Source organism: Papaver somniferum, chromosome 7 (genome assembly GCF_003573695.1).
Source record: "Papaver somniferum cultivar HN1 chromosome 7, ASM357369v1, whole genome shotgun sequence".
NCBI lineage: Eukaryota > Viridiplantae > Streptophyta > Magnoliopsida > Ranunculales > Papaveraceae > Papaver > Papaver somniferum.
The window spans coordinates 77,903,044-77,922,753 of NC_039364.1; the positions used below are offsets into that span (position 1 = coordinate 77,903,044).

Here is a 19,710-nt window from a genome sequence, read left to right on the forward strand (position 1 = left end):
AAAGTTTTTTTATCCACATGTTGATGAAGATCCATGAATTGTGGGTGAAAAACCCTCCAACACGATATGAAGATCCATGAATTGTGAGGAAACCATGATATAAGTAAGAAAGTAAGACTGACGCATTTCTGCTTTTTGGCAACTTTTCTCCAGTACTACAGAAAGCCTATGAAATTAATCAACTTTGCGACAAAGGAATAATATGTCCTATGAGATTTATGACCCACATACAGTTAACACGGCAATGAAATAAACTTTCAAACGCTTGCTGAGAATTTAGTAAATTTTATTATTGGGACCGAAAAGAATAACATCCTTGTACCAAATCTAGTGAAGTTTCCAAATAAACTCCAGTCCAAATAATAAACAAAATTTCAGATTTGAGCAACTCTGATTTACATAGCGTAATTGATTGCTGCAAAGATTATTACCCCGATGGCAGCTGCAATTTTACTCGAAAAAGCTGGAACTGGTGAAGACATCGACTTCAAAGGGACAGAACCAAATACGGTAGGGTAAGAAGGTGCAGAACTATCTGCCGCTGATCCTTCTGGTGCATATGAAGGAGGGAGTGCAGACCCGTTTGCGAATAAAACCGAAACTGCTAGTTTCTGCCGTTTTTCACAATGCCCAGGTTCTCCACTAGTGAAAAAGTATCTACCTTCTGAAGTTATGTTGAATAAAGAATTACCATTGTTCATGTACAAGATTGGATCTTTAAGATTGCAACTTCTGAAAGATTGCTCTGTTACTTGAACAACTGAATCTTCACTTGGTGGATAAAGAAACACTACAAAAACATATCAGGCATTAATTATGATCGTTATTAAAATGAACGAGTTAAAATGGACCATATGTAGAGGCCAGAGAAAACACTTACAGAGAGAATCACCGATCTTTGGGTGATATTTCTTGGCCCAATTGATGTAGACATTAGGATTTGCAGAAGTTGGGATTCCCCAAGCATTCATATTTCCAACTTTGAACTGATAGCAAATGACATTGGTCTGCAAGAATAGTAACACCAGAAATTGAATTGCCAAGAAAAGTTGATACTTTGGACCCATTTCTCTCTCTGTACGCAGAAATGTGAGAGAAATGGTGGAGGAGGATGCTCAGAGGTTCTAAGATGTAGTAAGACTAGATTGTGTTGGTCTAATGAAGGAAAATAATGCTCGAAGGAAAATTACGACAATACCCCATAGAATTAGGAAGAGAGAAACATGAGTTGTGAGCATTACCGATTATTTATTTAGGTGGGCCCAGCTTAGTTAACTTTAATATTACAATTTTCGTGTCGGTTTGATCCTGACCATGCATCCGTAGTTATCAAGAGACTGTAATATGATCGATAACAGTGTGAAAGTCAAAAGCTAGTGGGTTAGAGACTCTTTAAATTACAAGAATCATATGGTATTGAGTATTAATTTTAGGTTTTAGATGATAATTTTATCTTATTTAAGTGTGCCCACAGCATCTTGCTTAGATTTGTGTTTCATAATCAGTTGAAATTTGAGTTTTATTTAAAAATAGTAGGGCCTGATGGGTAATTCTGAACTTAAGAGTTATGAAGAGAAGACAATAATTTGTTACTCGAGCACATGGACAGATGCAAATGCACTGTCTAATTAGCGGTATCATGTGTGGTCTCTCTACTTAAATGGACATGAGACATACAGTTTCATATGTCTCCCATCTCACATGGAGTTTCTATTTATGTTTTCTTCTACAAATTCCCCTTCGATTATCTATCTCCCTCAAGATTGGGCGTAAGGTAGATTTCCCCTCAAAATAACTTAGTCATTTTCTACTATTATGACACCCTTAACTTTGCAGGATGGATGGCCTAAGCACATAATGGCCAACACAAAAATTCCATGCTCGTAAAAAAAACTTATTCTCTAAGACTTTTGAGGATGCTTACCCACGGCTATGATATCTTGTGTGTCTAGTGGCAACCACCTACTTATTTAACCTTTCAATGGCGTTTGACATAGGCTTTTCTGATATTGCTATGGTTTTTCAAAAAACATTTTTTTTTTTTTTTTGGCTGTTGTGTTAAAACGTATTATAATTATCTTTGATAAGTAATCATATTCACCGTGGTCGTTGTTGCAATAAATGTAGATGACAAAATATAATATCTATCTGAGAACTGATAGCCGGAGAGTGATACAGCGGAGAACATGAAATAAGACTCAAGGTCGGATGTTGAAGACATGAACCATATGTCCAAGGATCGAGGCATAGGCGAGCAAACAAGACAGAGACACTGATCTAGGCGCGGAAGACCTGAGTCTAGGTGCAAAGCTAAGAAGATTCTCGATGCTGCCACTTGAAGGGGGACCTGGAAAACTATCTCAACTCGGTATAAGAACATGGCGGGAAACTATCATGTCCAAGCTGTCACGTGCTTAGTCATCTACATGTGATTGTCGTGTTCATATCATGTATAAATATCCAGAAAGGCGAAGGATGTGTACAAGTTCATTCTAATAATAGAAAATAGACTTCAGATAATTATCTCTCCCATGTCTCGGATTCTATTCTAAACCACTAACCACAACCGACTTAGAAGATAATCAGGAAAACTTAACCTCACATCGTAGGAATCCTGATCGAAGATCAGAGGACAAAGTGATAATCAAGAACGTATTCCAAGATCAAGGACGACAATCAGACATTGGGAAAGTATGAACCCACGTACAAAATCGACGTATCTTCATTGGTGCCGATTAGTTTTGTAGAACTTCATGTTGTTATGCATAATATAGATCACAAATTTAATTTTGATGCATGATTTAGTATAATTACTTGACAAATAACACGATTAAGCATGATATGCTCAAATATTGATGATTAGTGTGTTTATTAGTTCATAATATGATGATTCTGAATGAAGTCGAACTTTTAACAGCTGATTTTAAATATTGTAATCTCATAAACATATCCGCCATGATCAGATCTATTGATCAGTGGAAAAAAAATTAGCAGAAAAGAAATTTTCAACTCTAGATCTAGAATCTTCTAGATTCCTAATGTTTTCTGGTTTAAAGCCTTACTTGCTTCATGATCTTTTAAGAGCACAAATCTCAGATCTAGATAATACAGATGTTTTCGTAAAATTGAAATACAATTATATTGATGAATAAAAATCTTCAAACGCATAAACTTAAAATCCGACTATAGCATGACGATGTGATGTATGATTTACATAGATCTACATTCTTGATCTAGAATCGCATGTTTACAAGTCGTTTAAGTTACATAATTCAACTATTGTTAGGTTTTCACCAGGAAAATATTTGATGATCAACTCTTCTGAATAGAACAAGCATGAAACACATGATAGTTGTTTATGTCAGTTAATATAAATGCTAGATTCGCTTAAATTTCAAGATCTTTCTATTCAAAGGATGGGATGATCTGATAATTAGCTTGCTAACCACAACTCTTAGTAGTTGATTTATGATAATGACTCTACTGCGTAACAACTAAGCAGTGCTTAATCAATGATTACCAAGTCATGAAATGAACCGACTCAAAAAAATTTCCCGCCAAAATGAAATGCAGTGATCTTTCAAAATCCATATCTAGTCAATAATTTTACTCTATCCGTGATTGTGATGTTATGGAACCCTAACAAAGACGAGTACCACCTAGAATTGGTGTAACCTCACCGTTGCGACCAATATCGATCACACTAATGGTGGATCAACCAAATCTAAGCACACCTGAGGTGCCAACTATGAGCTTAACACCATCAAGTACAACAACACCAGCTGGGAACACAACAACACCTACACCAGCAACAACAGTTGTACCACCAACAATCACAACTTAATCAGTGATGGCAAATGGTCAACTACAAGTTGTTCTAATAGGTCCAACTGTAGCACCTAAGCAACACATGAGGCCACCAAGACCACCATCTCTTACAATGACTCTCGTAGTACAAATCTCAGGTGACATGCTCCAAGACTTGCTGAAGTCAATCTGTAACCTAGGTGAGAAAGTAAATCAACTGACACATCCTCTAGCTTAATAGGTTACTACACCAGTTGTACAACAACAAGGTACGCAACTGGAACACTCAGAATTAAACCTAAATGTACCACCTCTACCACCTCAGTCATCCATGATGAACCAGTTACCAGGTTAACAACAAAGGCATTTGAGATAAGAACTCAGAAATTACAACTCGTTAGATAATCAATTGTAAAATTAGAGACACCTAATTTTTGAGTCTCCATCAGCTGTCACCGTTGACTTGGTCCATGAGCATATAGGTTCAAAGATCGATAGGATGACGAATGCTCAAGAGGTTAGGATGAAGTTGACGGTTAACAAATCCAAAACTGACCCGACGTATACATTCAAGGAAATTCTATTATCAAAGGCAATCTGTTATTGTCGATTACCAGAAAAGTTTCATTTGCCAACTTTAAGAGGTTTGAAGGGAGATTCAAACCCGAATGAGCATATATTTCATTTCGAGCTACTTATGGCTCTATATATGGACAATACCCAGATAACGACAAGGTTTTTTCCAAGCAGTCTACAAGAAGACGCTTTGACATGGTTCAGATGCCACCCATCAAATTCAATCAGAACGTTCGAGGAGCTGAAATCATTGTTTATTGATTAAAATTTTTGATGGGATTGTAGTAAATAGGATTCGTTTCAGACTTGTGAAGGAAATGGAATTTTTAGATTTAATAAAAATATATATACAAAAATATTAACAATGGGCGAGAGGTACTAGGACTAAGGATTTGGCCGAATTCACTACACAGGGTTCATTCATATATTCTTTGACAATTAAAACTCAATAAAATTAACATAGACTCTGATTTTGCCAAGATAGATTCTCAAAACATCTATTGTAAGTCCTAAGCATGATGTATCAAAACAACTAAGCTAAGCATACATCATCAAATTAAATAACAACCAATTAATTCAAATCATATTTCAATTTTAGATTAATGCAAAAGTCATAAAAAAGAATAAAATAAATTACCCCAAGGAATGAAATTCAGCCTCCTCCGTCGTCCCAGTGTTGGGTTTTAGCTCCTCATGATGAAAACACGCTCAAAATATATTTTTATAGCTCAAATGGTGTTTACAATGGAGAGAAAAGGAGAAAATGGTGTAAAACTGTAATCTGCGACGCACAAAAAGCGTCACAAAATGAACGATAAAAGACAAGTGTTGCTGCTATTTAGACTGCACTGCGACCCACGAATGTGCGTCTTAGACACTGTTGATAAACGACTGTTCTTGCGAGTCCGTTCTTTGTGTTCTTTGTGTTCTTCATCATCAGCAACAGCAGCAACAGAGTTTCATCAACTCTTGATTTCTGCTTCTCTGGAACTCCTCTCGACCCCAAACTCTCGACACCCATTCTCTGTGATACCAGAAATCTATTTATACTCCTCAGCCTCATTTAATCACGCCATAACTCAAGATAATTCTCTCTTTACTCGGCTTAAAGAGAAAATATTTTTTGGATATTTTCTTCCTTTAATTAGCTCTCCACGCGCTGAAATGATGTATAAACACTCCAAACATGATCTTACACGCTGTAGAATTGATTCAACACTCTCCAAACACATGAGTACACGTCTAAATTTGATGTGATCGTGTGATATTCATTTCTTGAACATGCTTCCTGATTTCTTGATTGCGATGATTCCAGCCAATTATGATCGATCCTAACACCCAAAATGTCTTCCTCTATCCATATCACAAATACCCATTGAAAATCAGAGGTTTAATCGAACTCTAACCCCTCTAAAAATCGATCGACCCAACTCCCAGTGAGAAGAAATATTTTCCCGCCTTTTTCCAAAATTTGAATTATGAGAAGAAAAGTGCCCTCCCCCTAATCCTGTACGGGTGTCCCTTTAGCAATTGGGGTGGAAATAGTAATTTTGGGGTGGAAATAGTAATTTTTCTGGGTTCCTCCGGTACATTTCTGGGACGCTTCCGGTGCATTTATGAGGTGCCTCCGGTACATTATCCTGGGGTGTAAAACACTACTTTTCGAGCTCATTTCGCCGCAAAGGCTTATTTCTCTAAAAACATCTACAAAAACACAACACAATAAGTACTTAATCGAGTCTAACAATACAGAATATTGAGAACAAAATTAGACACAAAAATGTGTCTATCAAATACCCCCAAACTTATTATTTGCTAGTCCTCGAGCAAAACTAATAAAAAATAAATAAAACCGAGTTAATCTCGGGAGGGTTTACCAGAGGTGTGCCCTCAAAACCATTACTCCAGACCCTAGCTTATCTATGCAGAACCTTGGATGGAACTAAAGAATCTCCTTGGTTGGCATACTTATTGACTATAAGAGGAAGTACCCTGATGCGAAATTCCAATTGTTGTACACGAGTTTGCACTCAAGCATACTAAAATTCATATATAAGTGACAGAGCTCTACTCAGATAGTCGCACTATGGACATCAATATCCGGAGTCAAAACTAATCACATGGATGGTGTGGTTAGAAAAGACACACAAAAGATTTGCAAGTATACAAGGTCAAGTTTTAGTATAGAAAGTAAGAATGGGATCAGTCCACAGGGAGTGGGAGCATACAAGAAATTATCCTAAGCTATCAATGGGTGCAAAGCACTATGGCAGTGAGCAAGGCAAGGTAATATGGCAGATGCAAAGAACCAAAACAGTTAACAAACCAAAGCAGTTAACACAAGATGGCAAAACAGCAAAGATTAAATGGCAGAGGATATAAAATAAAAATAGCAGGGAACCAAGGCTGTAAGCCAAGGGCAGGGGGAGTTTGTGCACTGATTTCAGTACACAACAGCTACAAATTGCAAGAAATTAAACAAGCAGAACAGGTAAGGAGATAAACTGAACAGGAAGCAAAACAGAACTGAATTTAAGTGACTGTAAAAGGGATTGTGGCTAAGCTAAAGGCTTAGAATCCACCTTTGTGTCCTAGCCAAGCAATGTGATCCTAGGTTGAGTTGAAAATCCTATGCATACATCTAGAATGGGAGGAAAACTAATTTGCTCACTAGTTTGCCCCTAGCATTGACTGTCTTTTGACAGAACAATCAATCACAGGCACTATGAGCATCAATCTCTTCCCATTGCTCAATCAAAACAGACATCAGGATAACTATCCTAGCAATTCACCATTTGACAATGCACTAGGCTTCATCTGAGCCTCAGCCTAATGCAGTTTAGCTCATGCTAAACATGTAACTAGCAATAACATTCATTGAGTATGATAATTCAAGCAACATTCAACATTCGAGATAATTGAAAACAACATGCACACATTCACTGTTAACTGCATAAGAAGAACTGAAATTGGAATTGCATCAAAATAAATTTGTTTCAATTCTCTACTGGCTAGTCCAGAGATGCCCAATTTTTACAACCCCTAACACCCTTTTATAGTTACAGCCCAAAAAAAACTAAAATCCCCAAATCAGTAAAATTAGGGTTTACTAAAAAATCTAAAATTGACCTTTACCTAATCTCTGAAATCAATCAATGGTCTCGACCCATTCTTCTATTGCTTCTCCTCTTCCGTAATTGGTGGTTTGATTTCACTAACTCTGTTTCTCTCAAACCTAGTTTCTAGGTTCACTGTTTTTGAACAGATAAAAGGGTTGAGAGAGAAGGAGCTAGAGAGTATCATGGTGGTGTCCTTTAGTGATGGAGGGGGTGGCTGATTGATGGGGTACAATGATGGAGGTGGTTGAGCGGACATGGTGGAGGTGATGGTCGCTGTAGAGGAATGGAGAAGATGGAGTCGATGGTTTTGGGAAGAAGGGTGTGTTTGTTTTGCGGGTATAGGTATTTGGTTGTTTGGGTGTTGAGCGGGCTCATCAAATCTTGATGTTTCGCGAAGGGAATCCGTGGGATGATAACTTCTGAAACGGATCTAACGGCGAGATGGAGACAGATTATGAGCGACCGTTGGATGCAAAAATACAACGAAACTAACGGCTCAAGATGGAGTTAGGTGTTGTAGTGTTGGTAAGGTGCATCGAAATCTGATGCATGATGACGCAGCGACCGTTGGATGATGGAATGGATCCAATCTTACGGTTAAGAAGGAAAACGGGTTTGGGTATTGAATTTTGGGTTTAGGATATGGATTTGGGCTTAGAAATTGGATTTGGGCTTAGGTAATCTTGAGCCCACTTCTTCTTTAAGAACAATTTCTTCCTTTTTAAGCCCATTTTTATCCTTGAGTCTTCCATAACACATTCTTCACTTCTTTTCCGCTAGAGATTCCACCGGCTTTCTCCCGTGTCTTTGCTCTTTTGGCTCCGCAACTCATCTAGTCTTTATTTGGTACCTAAAAATACAAAATTAATTAATAAAAATATTTATTCTTGAGAACAATGAAAATACAGAATATGGGATAAAATGTAGAATTAATGCACAAAAGATGAGTTAAATGCCAAGAAAAATATATAGAAATATGCACTTTTTAGCACTCATCAAATACCCCCAAACCTGAATTTTACTTGTCCTCAAGTAAAACAAAACTAAGGAAATCCTACCTATACCACTGTCGCTGGTCTCTCGAACGCATTTAGCGTATGCACTAAGCCTTTTAAACCACTAAGTGTCCCTAGTGGACGAGTTAAGTCTCGTGAAGGTTTGCTTAGAACGTACCTACAAAGTTCTAGGTCAAAATATAAGCTCAGATTCCATCAAATGTGACATGTGCAAGACAGTTTAAGCTCACAGCAAAATGGAGATGTCAATCTAGCTATCAAAGGCACAATCCTAGCACTGATAACAACTAAAGACACGTGATAAGAGTGTAAAGTGTATCTACACATGTTTCTAGAATGACCTGAAGTTATGACTACTAATCACCAAGAGATATTTTTTAGGCTAAGAACCGAATTCTAAGCCAAGCTAGCTGTCCGGCTTTACGAGAATTGTGAATGTTCACCCAATGAGTTGGTGATATTTCAGTTTACCCGCGTTATACATCGATGGCTGCACCCTCCTTGCTTATTACAAGACTATTTACAACAAAAAGATAACTCTTTACATGACTCTTATTTACATTGATTACTCTCTTTTATTTTTGGAACAAGAGAGAATATTGTCTTTAACATGACAAAACATGGAATAAATAAATACTTGATTTTTTTTTTTTTTTTTTTTGAAGAAATAACTTTGATCTTTACAACATAGTGACACTTTTGATACATGAACAAAAACATAATTACATGACTCTTAGCAAGAGGTGGCCCTTATCGAATGCATCCGGTCAAATTCTATGGTTTCTTTTCTTAACGTATCCTCCAACTTCTATCCCAGCCAACCAAAGAACAAGCTAGTCAAGTCTCATTCAGTATTCTAAAGTGATTGGCAATCTAACTTCCTATCAAACACCTTGAAGATCGAGGCTATACATGTATTGGTAGATCGTGCGCGTGCAAGTTTCTTATCACATGTGAATTGTGCTAGAATCAGGGTGCCTAAATATCTAGACTAAGACTCCTAATAATTACATATTTGCACAAGAATCAACATTTCAAGGTAAATGAGCTCCATTTTTATGTTTTTATCATTTTTCTAATTTTTTTGGAATTTTTCAATTTTTTTGGAATTTTTCATTTTTTTCAAAAAGATGGAGTTTTGTTTTCAATTATGGAATATTATCGTGGTATCTACTCTATACCCCCAAACCTGAACTAAACATTGTCCTCAATGTTTAAAAATATGGAAAGAATTAAAATACAACATATGGAAAGGGACATGCTGAGTAGAGTAAAAGGAGAGAGAATACCCGATTTCGGCGAAAGCAGAATTAAAACTCCGTTATCCAAGGCAAAACTCCAACATATTCGGAGTCACAATGGATGAGCACAAAATATATACAAAAGGAAATTTAACTAACACATTATCTACAAGAAAATTTTGGTTTTTAATGGGATTGGACTTTTTGGGAAAAATTTGGTTTTGTCGGGAGTGAAAACTTTTTGGTTATTTAGGGAAAAAGTGGACCAGTTTAGTCCACATAGACCGGGTCCTCCAGGTTGGTTGTTTCAATGTCGGGTGGAAATGGCTCAAGGAATGGCTTTAATCTCTGCCCGTTGACTTTGAAAACGTTCTTGTTGGAAACATCCTCCAGCTCTACAGCTCCATGAGGAAAAACTGTGCGTACTAGGTACGGACCCTTCCATCTGGAACGCAGTTTTCCTGGAAAAAGATGTAATCGGGAGTCATACAGCAAGACTTTCTGACCAGGAGTGAAGGATTTCGTAGAATACGCTTGTCATGAAATATCTTCATCTTCTGCTTATATAACTGGCACTGTCATAAGCCTCATTTCTCAATTCTTCCAACTCGTTGAGTTGAAGTTTCCGTTGAATTCCAGCTTCGTCCAGAGAAAAGTTCAGTTGCTTGATTGCCCAATAAGCTCGATGTTCTAACTCCACAGGAAGATGGCACGGCTTTCCATACACTAACGATAGGGGGACATGCCAATTGGTGTCTTATACGCTGTTCTATAGGCCCACAAAGCATCATTCAATCTTATTGACCAATCTTTCCTAGACGGGTTAACCGTCTTTTCTAGAATGTGCTTGATTTCCCTATTAGACACTTCCACTTGTCCACTGGTCTGAGGGTGGTACGGAGTAGCAACCTTGTGAGTTATTCCATACTTGCGTACTAAAACTCGAAGTGCCTATTGCAGAAATGTGAGCCACCGTCACTGATGATAGCTCTCGGGGTACCAAAACGTGAAAATATGTTTTCCTTTAAAAAGGAAAGTACCACCTTGTGGTCATTTGTTCTGGTTGCGATGGCTTCTACCCACTTGGAGACGTAGTCAACGGCGACTAAGATGTACAACTTGCTGTCAGACATGGGAAATGGACCCATGAAGTCGATCCCCCACATCAAAAATCTCAACAATCAGAATAGGATTCAATGGCATCATGTTTCTCCTGAGATACTTCCTAGTTTCTGACAGCGCTCACAAGCAATACAATACTCATAACAGTCTCTAAACACGATGGCCAGTAAACCCACACTGCAAGATCTTCGCAGCGGTTTTCTTGGCACTAAAATGCCCTCCACATGCTTGGTCATGACAGAAAGATATCACATCTTTCTGTTCGGTGTTGGGGACACATTTCCTAATGATTTGGTCTGGGCAGTACTTAAACAAATATGGGTCATCCCAAAGGAAATGTTTAACTTCAGCCAGGAATTTAGAGCGGTCTTGTCTCGACCAACGTGAGGGCATCCTACCTGTAGCGAGGTAGTTAACAATATCAGCAAACCAAGGAAGGTCTGAGATAGACATCAGCTGTTCATCTGGGAATGATTCTCTAATCAGCTCAAATTCATCAATAGACTCTAAAGTTAATCTAGACAAATGATCAGCAACCACATTCTCACAACCTTTCTTATCACGGATTTCGAGATCGAATTCCTGTAATAATAGTATCCATCGAATAAGGCGAGCTTTAGCATCCTTCTTGGAAAGAAGATACTTCAAAGCCGCATGGTCTGTGTATATGATGATCTTAGACCCTATCAGATAAGATCTAAACTTGTCTAATGCGAAAACGACGGCAAGCAATTCCTTCTCGGTAGTTGAATAATTGAGTTGGGCATCATTAAGGGTTTTGCTAGCATAGTATATCACATATGGTAGTCTATCAACTCGCTGTCCTAAAACAGCACCAACAGCATAATCAGAGGCATCACACATAAGTTCGAACGGAAGCTTCCAATCGGGTGGTCGGACTATAGGAGAGGTGGTGAGAAGGGTTTTTAATTCCTCCCATGCCTTCACACAAGCAGCATCGAAATTGAAGGCAACATCTTTGGAGAGAAGACTGCACAGAGGTCTGGAGATTTTGCTGAAATCTTTGATGAATCGCCGGTAAAAACCAGCATGACCTAGAAATGATCTGATCTCCTTCACATAGAGAGGTTGTGGTAGATGTTGAATGAGGTCAACTTTAGCTTTATCCACTTCAATTCCTTTTTCTGAGATGATGTGTCCTAGAACTATTCCTGAATTCACCATAAAATGGCATTTTTCCCAATTTAGAACAAGGTTCTTTTCTTTACATTTGGATATCACTAGGGCAAGATGCTTCAAACATTCGTCAAACGAGGAACCAAAAATAGAGAAATCATCCATAAATATCTCGAGAAAACTATCTATCATGTCTAAAAAAATGCTCATCATGCAAAGCTGAAAAGTAGCAGGTGCATTACACAACCCGAAGGGCATACGTCTATAAGCAAACGTCCCAAATGGACACGTGAATGTAGTTTTTTCCTGATCTTCCGGAGCAATGTGAATTTGGTTATAACCGGAAAAGCCATCTAGAAAACAGTAGTGACTATGTCCAGACACACGTTCTAGCATTTGGTCAATGAAAGGGAGCGGGAAGTGATCCTTCCTTGTTACTGTGTTCAACTTCCTGTAGTCGATGCATACTCGCCATCCTGTGGTTGTACGAGTAGGGACTAATTCATTCTTGTCGTTCTGAACTACAGTAATGCCTGACTTCTTAGGCACAACTTGAATGGGACTAACCCATTTGCTATCAGGTATTGGGTATGTGATACCCGCATCAAGTAGTTTCAGGATCTCTCCTTTGACTACATCTCTCATGTTAGGATTAAGTCTCCTTTGCATTTCCCTCGATGGTTTGGCATTCTCTTCAAGGTTAATGTGGTGCATGCAAATGGTGGGACTAATTTCTTTGAGATCTGAGATGGTCCATCCTAAGGCCTCTTTGTGTTCCTTAAGTACTTCTAAAAGCTTACTTTCCTGTTCCGTGTCTAAACATGATGAAATAATGACAGGTAAAGTATCAGAAGAACCTAGGAATGCGTACTTCAACGTACTAGGCGATGTTTTCAATTCAAGCTTGGGTGGCTCAACAATGGATGGAATGAGCTTGGAATCAGAGAGTAAGGGTGGTTCCACTTCATATTTCCTTTCAGTGACGTCCATTTGAGGTACAGATTCGAGCAGAGATAGGACGTCACTACAGTATGCATCATCATAGGAATCTGAGTTAAAGTTCTCCATACATGCTTGAAAGGGGTCGACAGATAGAATGTTAGTCAACGAATCTTGTATTAATCCTTCAATCATATTAACTTCATGCACATCATCATCATCAAGATTCACAGGTTGTTGACTAATATCAAACACATTCAATTCTACCGTCATGTTGCCAAAAGACAGTTTCAACACTCCATTACGACAATTAATGATTGCGTTGGACGTAGCCAAGAAAGGACGTCCTAAGATGACAGGAATGTGACAGTCTGGGTTTTGTACAGGTTGAGTGTCTAAGACAATGAAGTCTACGGGAAAATAGAATTTGTCAACCTTGATCAAAACGTCTTCGACCATTCCACGAGGAATCTTGACAGATCGGTCTGCCAGTTGTAGAGTGATAGATGTTGGCTTCAACTCCCCAAGACCTAACTGCTCATAAACAGAATATGGCAGTAGGTTAACACTTGCACCTAGGTCTAATAACGCTTATTGACCGTGTGTTCTCCTATAGTGCAAGAAATTGTTGGACATCCTGGATCCCTAAACTTGGGTGGAGTTTTGTTCAGAATGATGGAACTCACCTGCTCAGCTAAGAAAGCACGTTTGTGCACATTGAGCTTGCGCTTTTGAGTACACAAGTCTTTGAGGAATTTGGCATAAGCAGGGATTTGCTTGATTGCTTCAAGAAAAGGAATGTTGATGTTGACTCTCTTGAACAGATCTAACATCTCATTGTAATGGGTACTTTTCTGTTGATAGATCAATCTCTGAGGAAATGGGGCAACAGGAGAATGAGTTGGCAAAGGGACATTCACAGCAGTAGAATTGTCAGGCTTTCCAACTTGCTCAGATTCTTTGGTTTTCTGGGGTTGTGGAGACAACGTGGATTTTGTATCAGATTCATTAGGTTCGCCCACTTTGTTCTGGATGACTTTACCACTTCGGAGGGTGGTAATGGCATGGACTTGATCTGGAGACGTTTCCTTGCAGGATGAAGAGCCTGTTTGTAATACACTCCTTGGATTTTGTTGGGGTTGGCTCGGAAGTTTACCCTTTTCTCTCTCACCTATGGAATCACAGATTTGACCCATCTTTTGATCAAGAATTTTCTGACTTTGCACCAGACTCTGGAACATTTCCTCTAGGGCGGATAATCTCTTGTCGGTATTGTGTTGAGGATATGATTGTTGTTGAGAGTTTGATTGTTGTTGAGGGTTTCTCGGGTGTTGATAACCTTGATTGTTCTGATATCCCTGATTGTTTTGATAGCTCTGATTGGGTTGAGATGGTCCTCCCTGAGTGGGTCCTTTTGACCATGAAAAGTTAGGGTGGTTTCTCCATCCTGGATTGTAGGTCTGCGAATAGGGGTTATGCTCTTGTTTTTGAAACATGGCATGTGCCTGTTCAAGCCTAGATTCCTGGACTGCAAGCAAATCGGGACAATTTTGGAATTGATGGTTGGGATCGTTACAAGCGGCACATACAGACGAAGCGACATGTTCTCGGAGAGTAGTGGTGGAAGGTTTTGAATTTTTATGTAGTTCTAACTCTTCTAATCTCCTAACTATTGATGCCATGTTTGCTCTTCCCTCGAAATCCGCTTCAATCCTAAAAGCCTTCGCTTCGGATGTAGTCTTTCTGGGTTCACGGATGGATTCCCACTGTTGCGTCTTTTCAGCTACTTCAATCAAGAAGTCCCAAGACGCATCAGCAGTTTTGTCTACGAATAAACCATTACACATCGACTCAACCGTTGTTCGGGTGGACACATCTAGACCTTCATACAAAATTTGCACAAGTCTCCATTTTTCAAAACCATGATGGGGACATTGGAGCAATAATTCATTGAATCTCTCCAAGTATCTATCTAAGGTCTCACCCTCTAATTGCACAAAGCTATTCAGACTTTGATGAATTGTCGCAGTCTTGTGATTCGGGAAAAACTTTTTGAAAAACTCCTTTATGAGGTCATCCCATGTCATGATGGATTGAGGCTGTAAAGCATAAAGCCAGGCCTTTGCCTTATCTTTCAGGGAGAAAGGAAAGATCCTTAACTTTAGGGTTTCGTCGGACATTTGAGTGAAACGCAGAGTTCCACAAATTTCCTCGAATTCTCTCACATGGTGGTACGGGTTTTCATTCTCAACACCTCTAAAAATAGGAAGCATCTGTATTGTGCTCGATTTCAGCTCATAATGGCCATTATCCTCGGGTAGCACAATACAAGAAGGTTGACTGGCTCTAGTTGGGTACATATAATCCTTGAGGGTACGGGGTTCTCCCATTGTTTCGGTTTGATCTGGGCTGTCTACCTCAGAACTCAGAATTTCGATAGGTTCTTCTTGATTAATTCTAACAAGTCTGTTTGTTTGGTCTCTATAGGTCACAATCATTTCCTTGTAGGTACCTCAACTAACATGTTGGTCAGACAGAGCAATCGGAAACAACTTTGGACCACAAAAAGGCCCAATATTTTGGTTTAAAATGGGTTTTGATGATTTGGTTTTGAGTGGGTTTTGGTTTTAATAAGGGATTTTGTTTTTGGTTTAAAATTGGGCTTTGGAAAAAAATTTGAACTAAACCTAGCATAAATTAGCACAACCCATAAAAGAAAATAAAAACAATAATAATAATTAAGACAAGCCCATAAAAGAAAAAGAAAAAGAAAAAGAAAAATAAAGACAAAAAATAATTACAGTCCCAAATAAAAAAGAAAAAGAAAAAGAAAATAAAAATTATTACAATCCCAAATAAATAATTAAATTAATTATTACAAGCCCGAATTTGAATTTAAATGAGGCCCAAGTGGGTTAACTCATGGGTTAGGCTTACTTGATTTTTGGAGGGTAGCCCAAAAATAGGCTTTTGGTCCCCTTTTAGTTGCACAGCCCAGTTGGGCTTTAGGATCGTCCTAAGTAGCTCACGCCCAAGCCCAGCAACAGTTGGAGTTGGTTCAGCAACACGAGCCCAGGAGGATCAGCTGCGAAGCCCAGGAGCAGAAGATCACGAACCCAGCAGTGAAACGCAGCTTCAGTTGGCAGCCAAGTTGCTTTGGCTTGGAAGCAGCAGGCTTGGTTCACCAGCTCCAGCAACAGCAACAGCAGCAGCCAAGGTTCCAGCAGCAGCAGCAGCTCAGGTGGCCAGCAACACAGCTCTGCAGCAACTCAGTGCAATGATTGCAGGTCAGGATAGCAAAGGAAATCAGCAGCAGCAAGCACCACTCCCCGGCAGCGGCGCCAAAAACTTGGTGTGGTTAGAAAAGACACACAAAAGACTTGCAAGTATACAAGGTCAAGTTTTAGTATAGAAAGTAAGAATGGGATCAGTCCACAGGGAGTGGGAGCATACAAGAAATTATCCTAAGCTATCAATGGGTGCAAAGCACTATGGCAGTGAGCAAGGAAAGGTAATATGGCAGATGCAAAGAACCAAAACAGTTAACAAACCAAAGCAGTTAACACAAGATGGCAAAACAGCAAAGATTAAATGGCAGAGGATATAAAATAAAAATAGCAGGGAACCAAGGCTGTAAGCCAAGGGCAGGGGGAGTTTGTGCACTGATTTCAGTACACAACAGCTACAAATTGCAAGAAATTAAACAAGCAAAACAGGTAAGGAGATAAACTGAACAGGAAGCAAAACAGAACTGAATTTAAGTGACAGTAAAAGGGATTGTGGCTAAGCTAAGGGCTTAGAATCCACCTTTGTGTCCTAGCCAAGCAATGTGATCCTAGGTTGAGTTGAAAATCCTATGCATACATCTAGAATGGGAGGAAAACTAATTTGCTCACTAGTTTGCCCCTAGCATTGACTGTCTTTTGACAGAACAATCAATCACAGGCACTATGAGCATCAATCTCTTCCCATTGCTCAATCAAAACAGACATCAGGATAACTATCCTAGCAATTCACCATTTGACAATGCACTAGGCTTCATCTGAGCCTCAGCCTAATGCAGTTTATCTCATGCTAAACATGTAACTAGCAATAACATTCATTGAGTATGATAATTCAAGCAACATTCAACATTCGAGATAATTGAAAACAACATGCACACATTCACTGTTAACTGCATAAGAAGAACTGAAATTGGAATTGCATCAAAATAAATTTGTTTCCATTCTCTACTGGATAGTCCAGAGATGCCCCATTTTACAACCCCTAACACCCTTTTATAGTTACAGCCCAAAAAAAAACTAAAATCCCCAAATCAGTAAAATTAGGGTTTACTAAAAAATCTAAAATTGACCTTTACCTAATCTCTGAAATCAATCAATGGTCTCGACCCATTCTTCTATTGCTTCTCCTCTTCCGTAATTGGTGGTTTGATTTCACTAACTCTGTTTCTCTCAAACCTAGTTTCTAGGTTCACTGTTTTTGAACAGATAAAAGGGTTGAGAGAGAAGGAGCTAGAGAGTATCATGGTGGTGTCCTTTAGTGATGGAGGGGGTGGCTGATTGATGGGGTACAGTGATGGAGGTGGTTGAGCGGACATGGTGGAGGTGATGGTCGATGTAGAGGAATGGACAAGATGGAGTTGGTGGTTTTGGGAAGAAGGGTGTGTTTGTTTTGCGGGGATAGGTATTTGGTTGTTTGGGTGTTAAGCGGGCTCATCAAATCTTGATGTTTCGCGAAGGGAATCCGTGGGATGATAACTTCTGAAACGGATCTAACGGCGAGATGGAGACAGATTATGAGCGACCGTTGGATGCAAAAATACAACGAAACTAACGGCTCAAGATGGAGTTAGGTGCTGTAGTGTTGGTAAGGTGCATCGAAATCTGATGCATGATGACGCAGCGACCGTTGGATGATGGAATGGATCCAATCTTACGGTTAAGAAGGAAAACGGGTTTGGGTGTTGAATTTTGGGTTTAGGATATGGATTTGGGCTTAGGAATTGGATTTGGGCTTAGGTAATCTTGAGCCCACTTCTTCTTTAAGAACAATTTCTTCCTTTTTAAGCCCACTTTTATCCTTGAGTCTTCCATAACACATTCTTCACTTCTTTTCCGCTAGAGATTCCACTGGCTTTCTCCCGTGTCTTTGCTCTTTTGGCTCCGCAACTCATCTAGTCTTTATTTGGTACCTAAAAATACAAAATTAATTAATAAAAATATTTATTCTTGAAAATAATGAAAATACAGAATATGGGATAAAATGTAGAATTAATGCACAAAAGATGAGTTAAATGCCAAGAAAAATATATAGAAATATGCACTTTTTAGCACTCATCAATGGATAGATCAAGAAGATGGATATAGAAAAACATAGATGGTTTTGATGTTTACTAAGTGAACGGCGTTTCCCATATCTGTCTGAAGGCCTCCGACAAAATGAACCTATCCTAATGGATTGAGATACTAGTCTGACTAATATCAACACACTGGCATATACAAGGGTACCAGTGGTCGATAACCTAACTCTAGGTCAACACAACTGGCATATACAAGGGTACCAGTGGTCGACTTTTTGAGTTTATTCCTTTTGGTCAAATGGTCTGGTCTCAATTTCTTTTCTCTTTTTCTTTTCTTTTTTTTTTCAACTTTTTTTTTCATGGTATCTCAATCACTCTAATTCACCCTAGCATTGGTAACAACTTGAATCGTGAGCCCCACCAAATCACTTAGAAACATATTTAAAAAGAAAACAACATCAAAAAAAAGAAGTGAAAAGGACTCAACGAGATATGGTGAAACTATCATTTATTCCTAACAACTGAGCTCTGTGCTTTTATGAATAGAATCTTTAGATGTTGCCATCTAATCAGATTGGTTCCTCAAGTCCTACAATCAAAATGCTTCCATCCACTTAGATTAGTTAGTGCAATCCTTAATAAGCATAAATTTTTAGTCTCTGGAGTTTATTTATTGCAACTAAAAAGTTTCTCCCATACCCCCAAACTTAAATCTAACATTGTCCTCAATGTTCTAAAGATGAAATTAAAAGCATGAACAAGGAAAAACGGTTACTATTTGAAGCAAAAGAGTTAAGGAAGGATATTACCGTGTTGCATGAGATTGGGTTACCTCCCAAGAAATGCTAAGTTTAAAGTCTTCAGCCAGACTAAGCAAGGATTAGTCACCACGTAGAAATATATAGTAGTAGCCGGAATAACTGTGGGTCATCTGGATCAAAAAGTGTTACCCACAAGAAGAGGAAACTGCAACAGACCAAGAAGATACCGAACATACCCTTGCTTAAGACAACTACATCTAGTTGTGGTTCAGGTTCAGGCTCTATAAAAGGGTCTAAATAAAAGGTTTTCATCAGTTGGATTTCCTCAAAGCTAAGATCCGGTTCATGTATTAGAGTCTGGAAAAACTCAACTAAGAACTTAGAAGCACATAACAACAACCTGAATAATTGGGGATCCTCTAAGTCAATTAGATTTGACTCACAAAGTTGACCATAATAATGGTCATCCTTAAGAAAATGTGTCGACCCTAATATCCTAAAGTAATTAGGTTTAGTCTCAAAACTTAATATCCGACACATTTGAAAATCATATGTTCCCACAATTGGAAGAAAAGTTTTTGGTGGGAAAACAAAGTCAATCTTGGCATCATAGCCTAGGTTAACCACATCAACCAGAGGATGGGTTTCTAACAACTGAGCTCTCCTATGGACACAACTAGGTTCCGGAAA

The 19,710-nt window shown here is 38.7% G+C and overlaps 1 protein-coding gene across 1 annotated transcript; it reads right to left on the reverse strand.

The window, feature by feature from the left end:
- Window positions 1-265: 265 nt before the first annotated feature.
- On the reverse strand, window positions 266-1,139 carry LOC113292751 (mavicyanin-like). The gene is made up of 2 exons (XM_026541620.1): window positions 881-1,139; window positions 266-790 (listed from the first exon to the last, which is right to left on the reverse strand). Exons 1-2 carry the CDS (start codon window positions 1,065-1,067, stop codon window positions 396-398), a joined length of 582 nt encoding a protein of 193 aa, XP_026397405.1. The 5' UTR covers window positions 1,068-1,139; the 3' UTR covers window positions 266-395.
- Window positions 1,140-19,710: the final 18,571 nt, after the last annotated feature.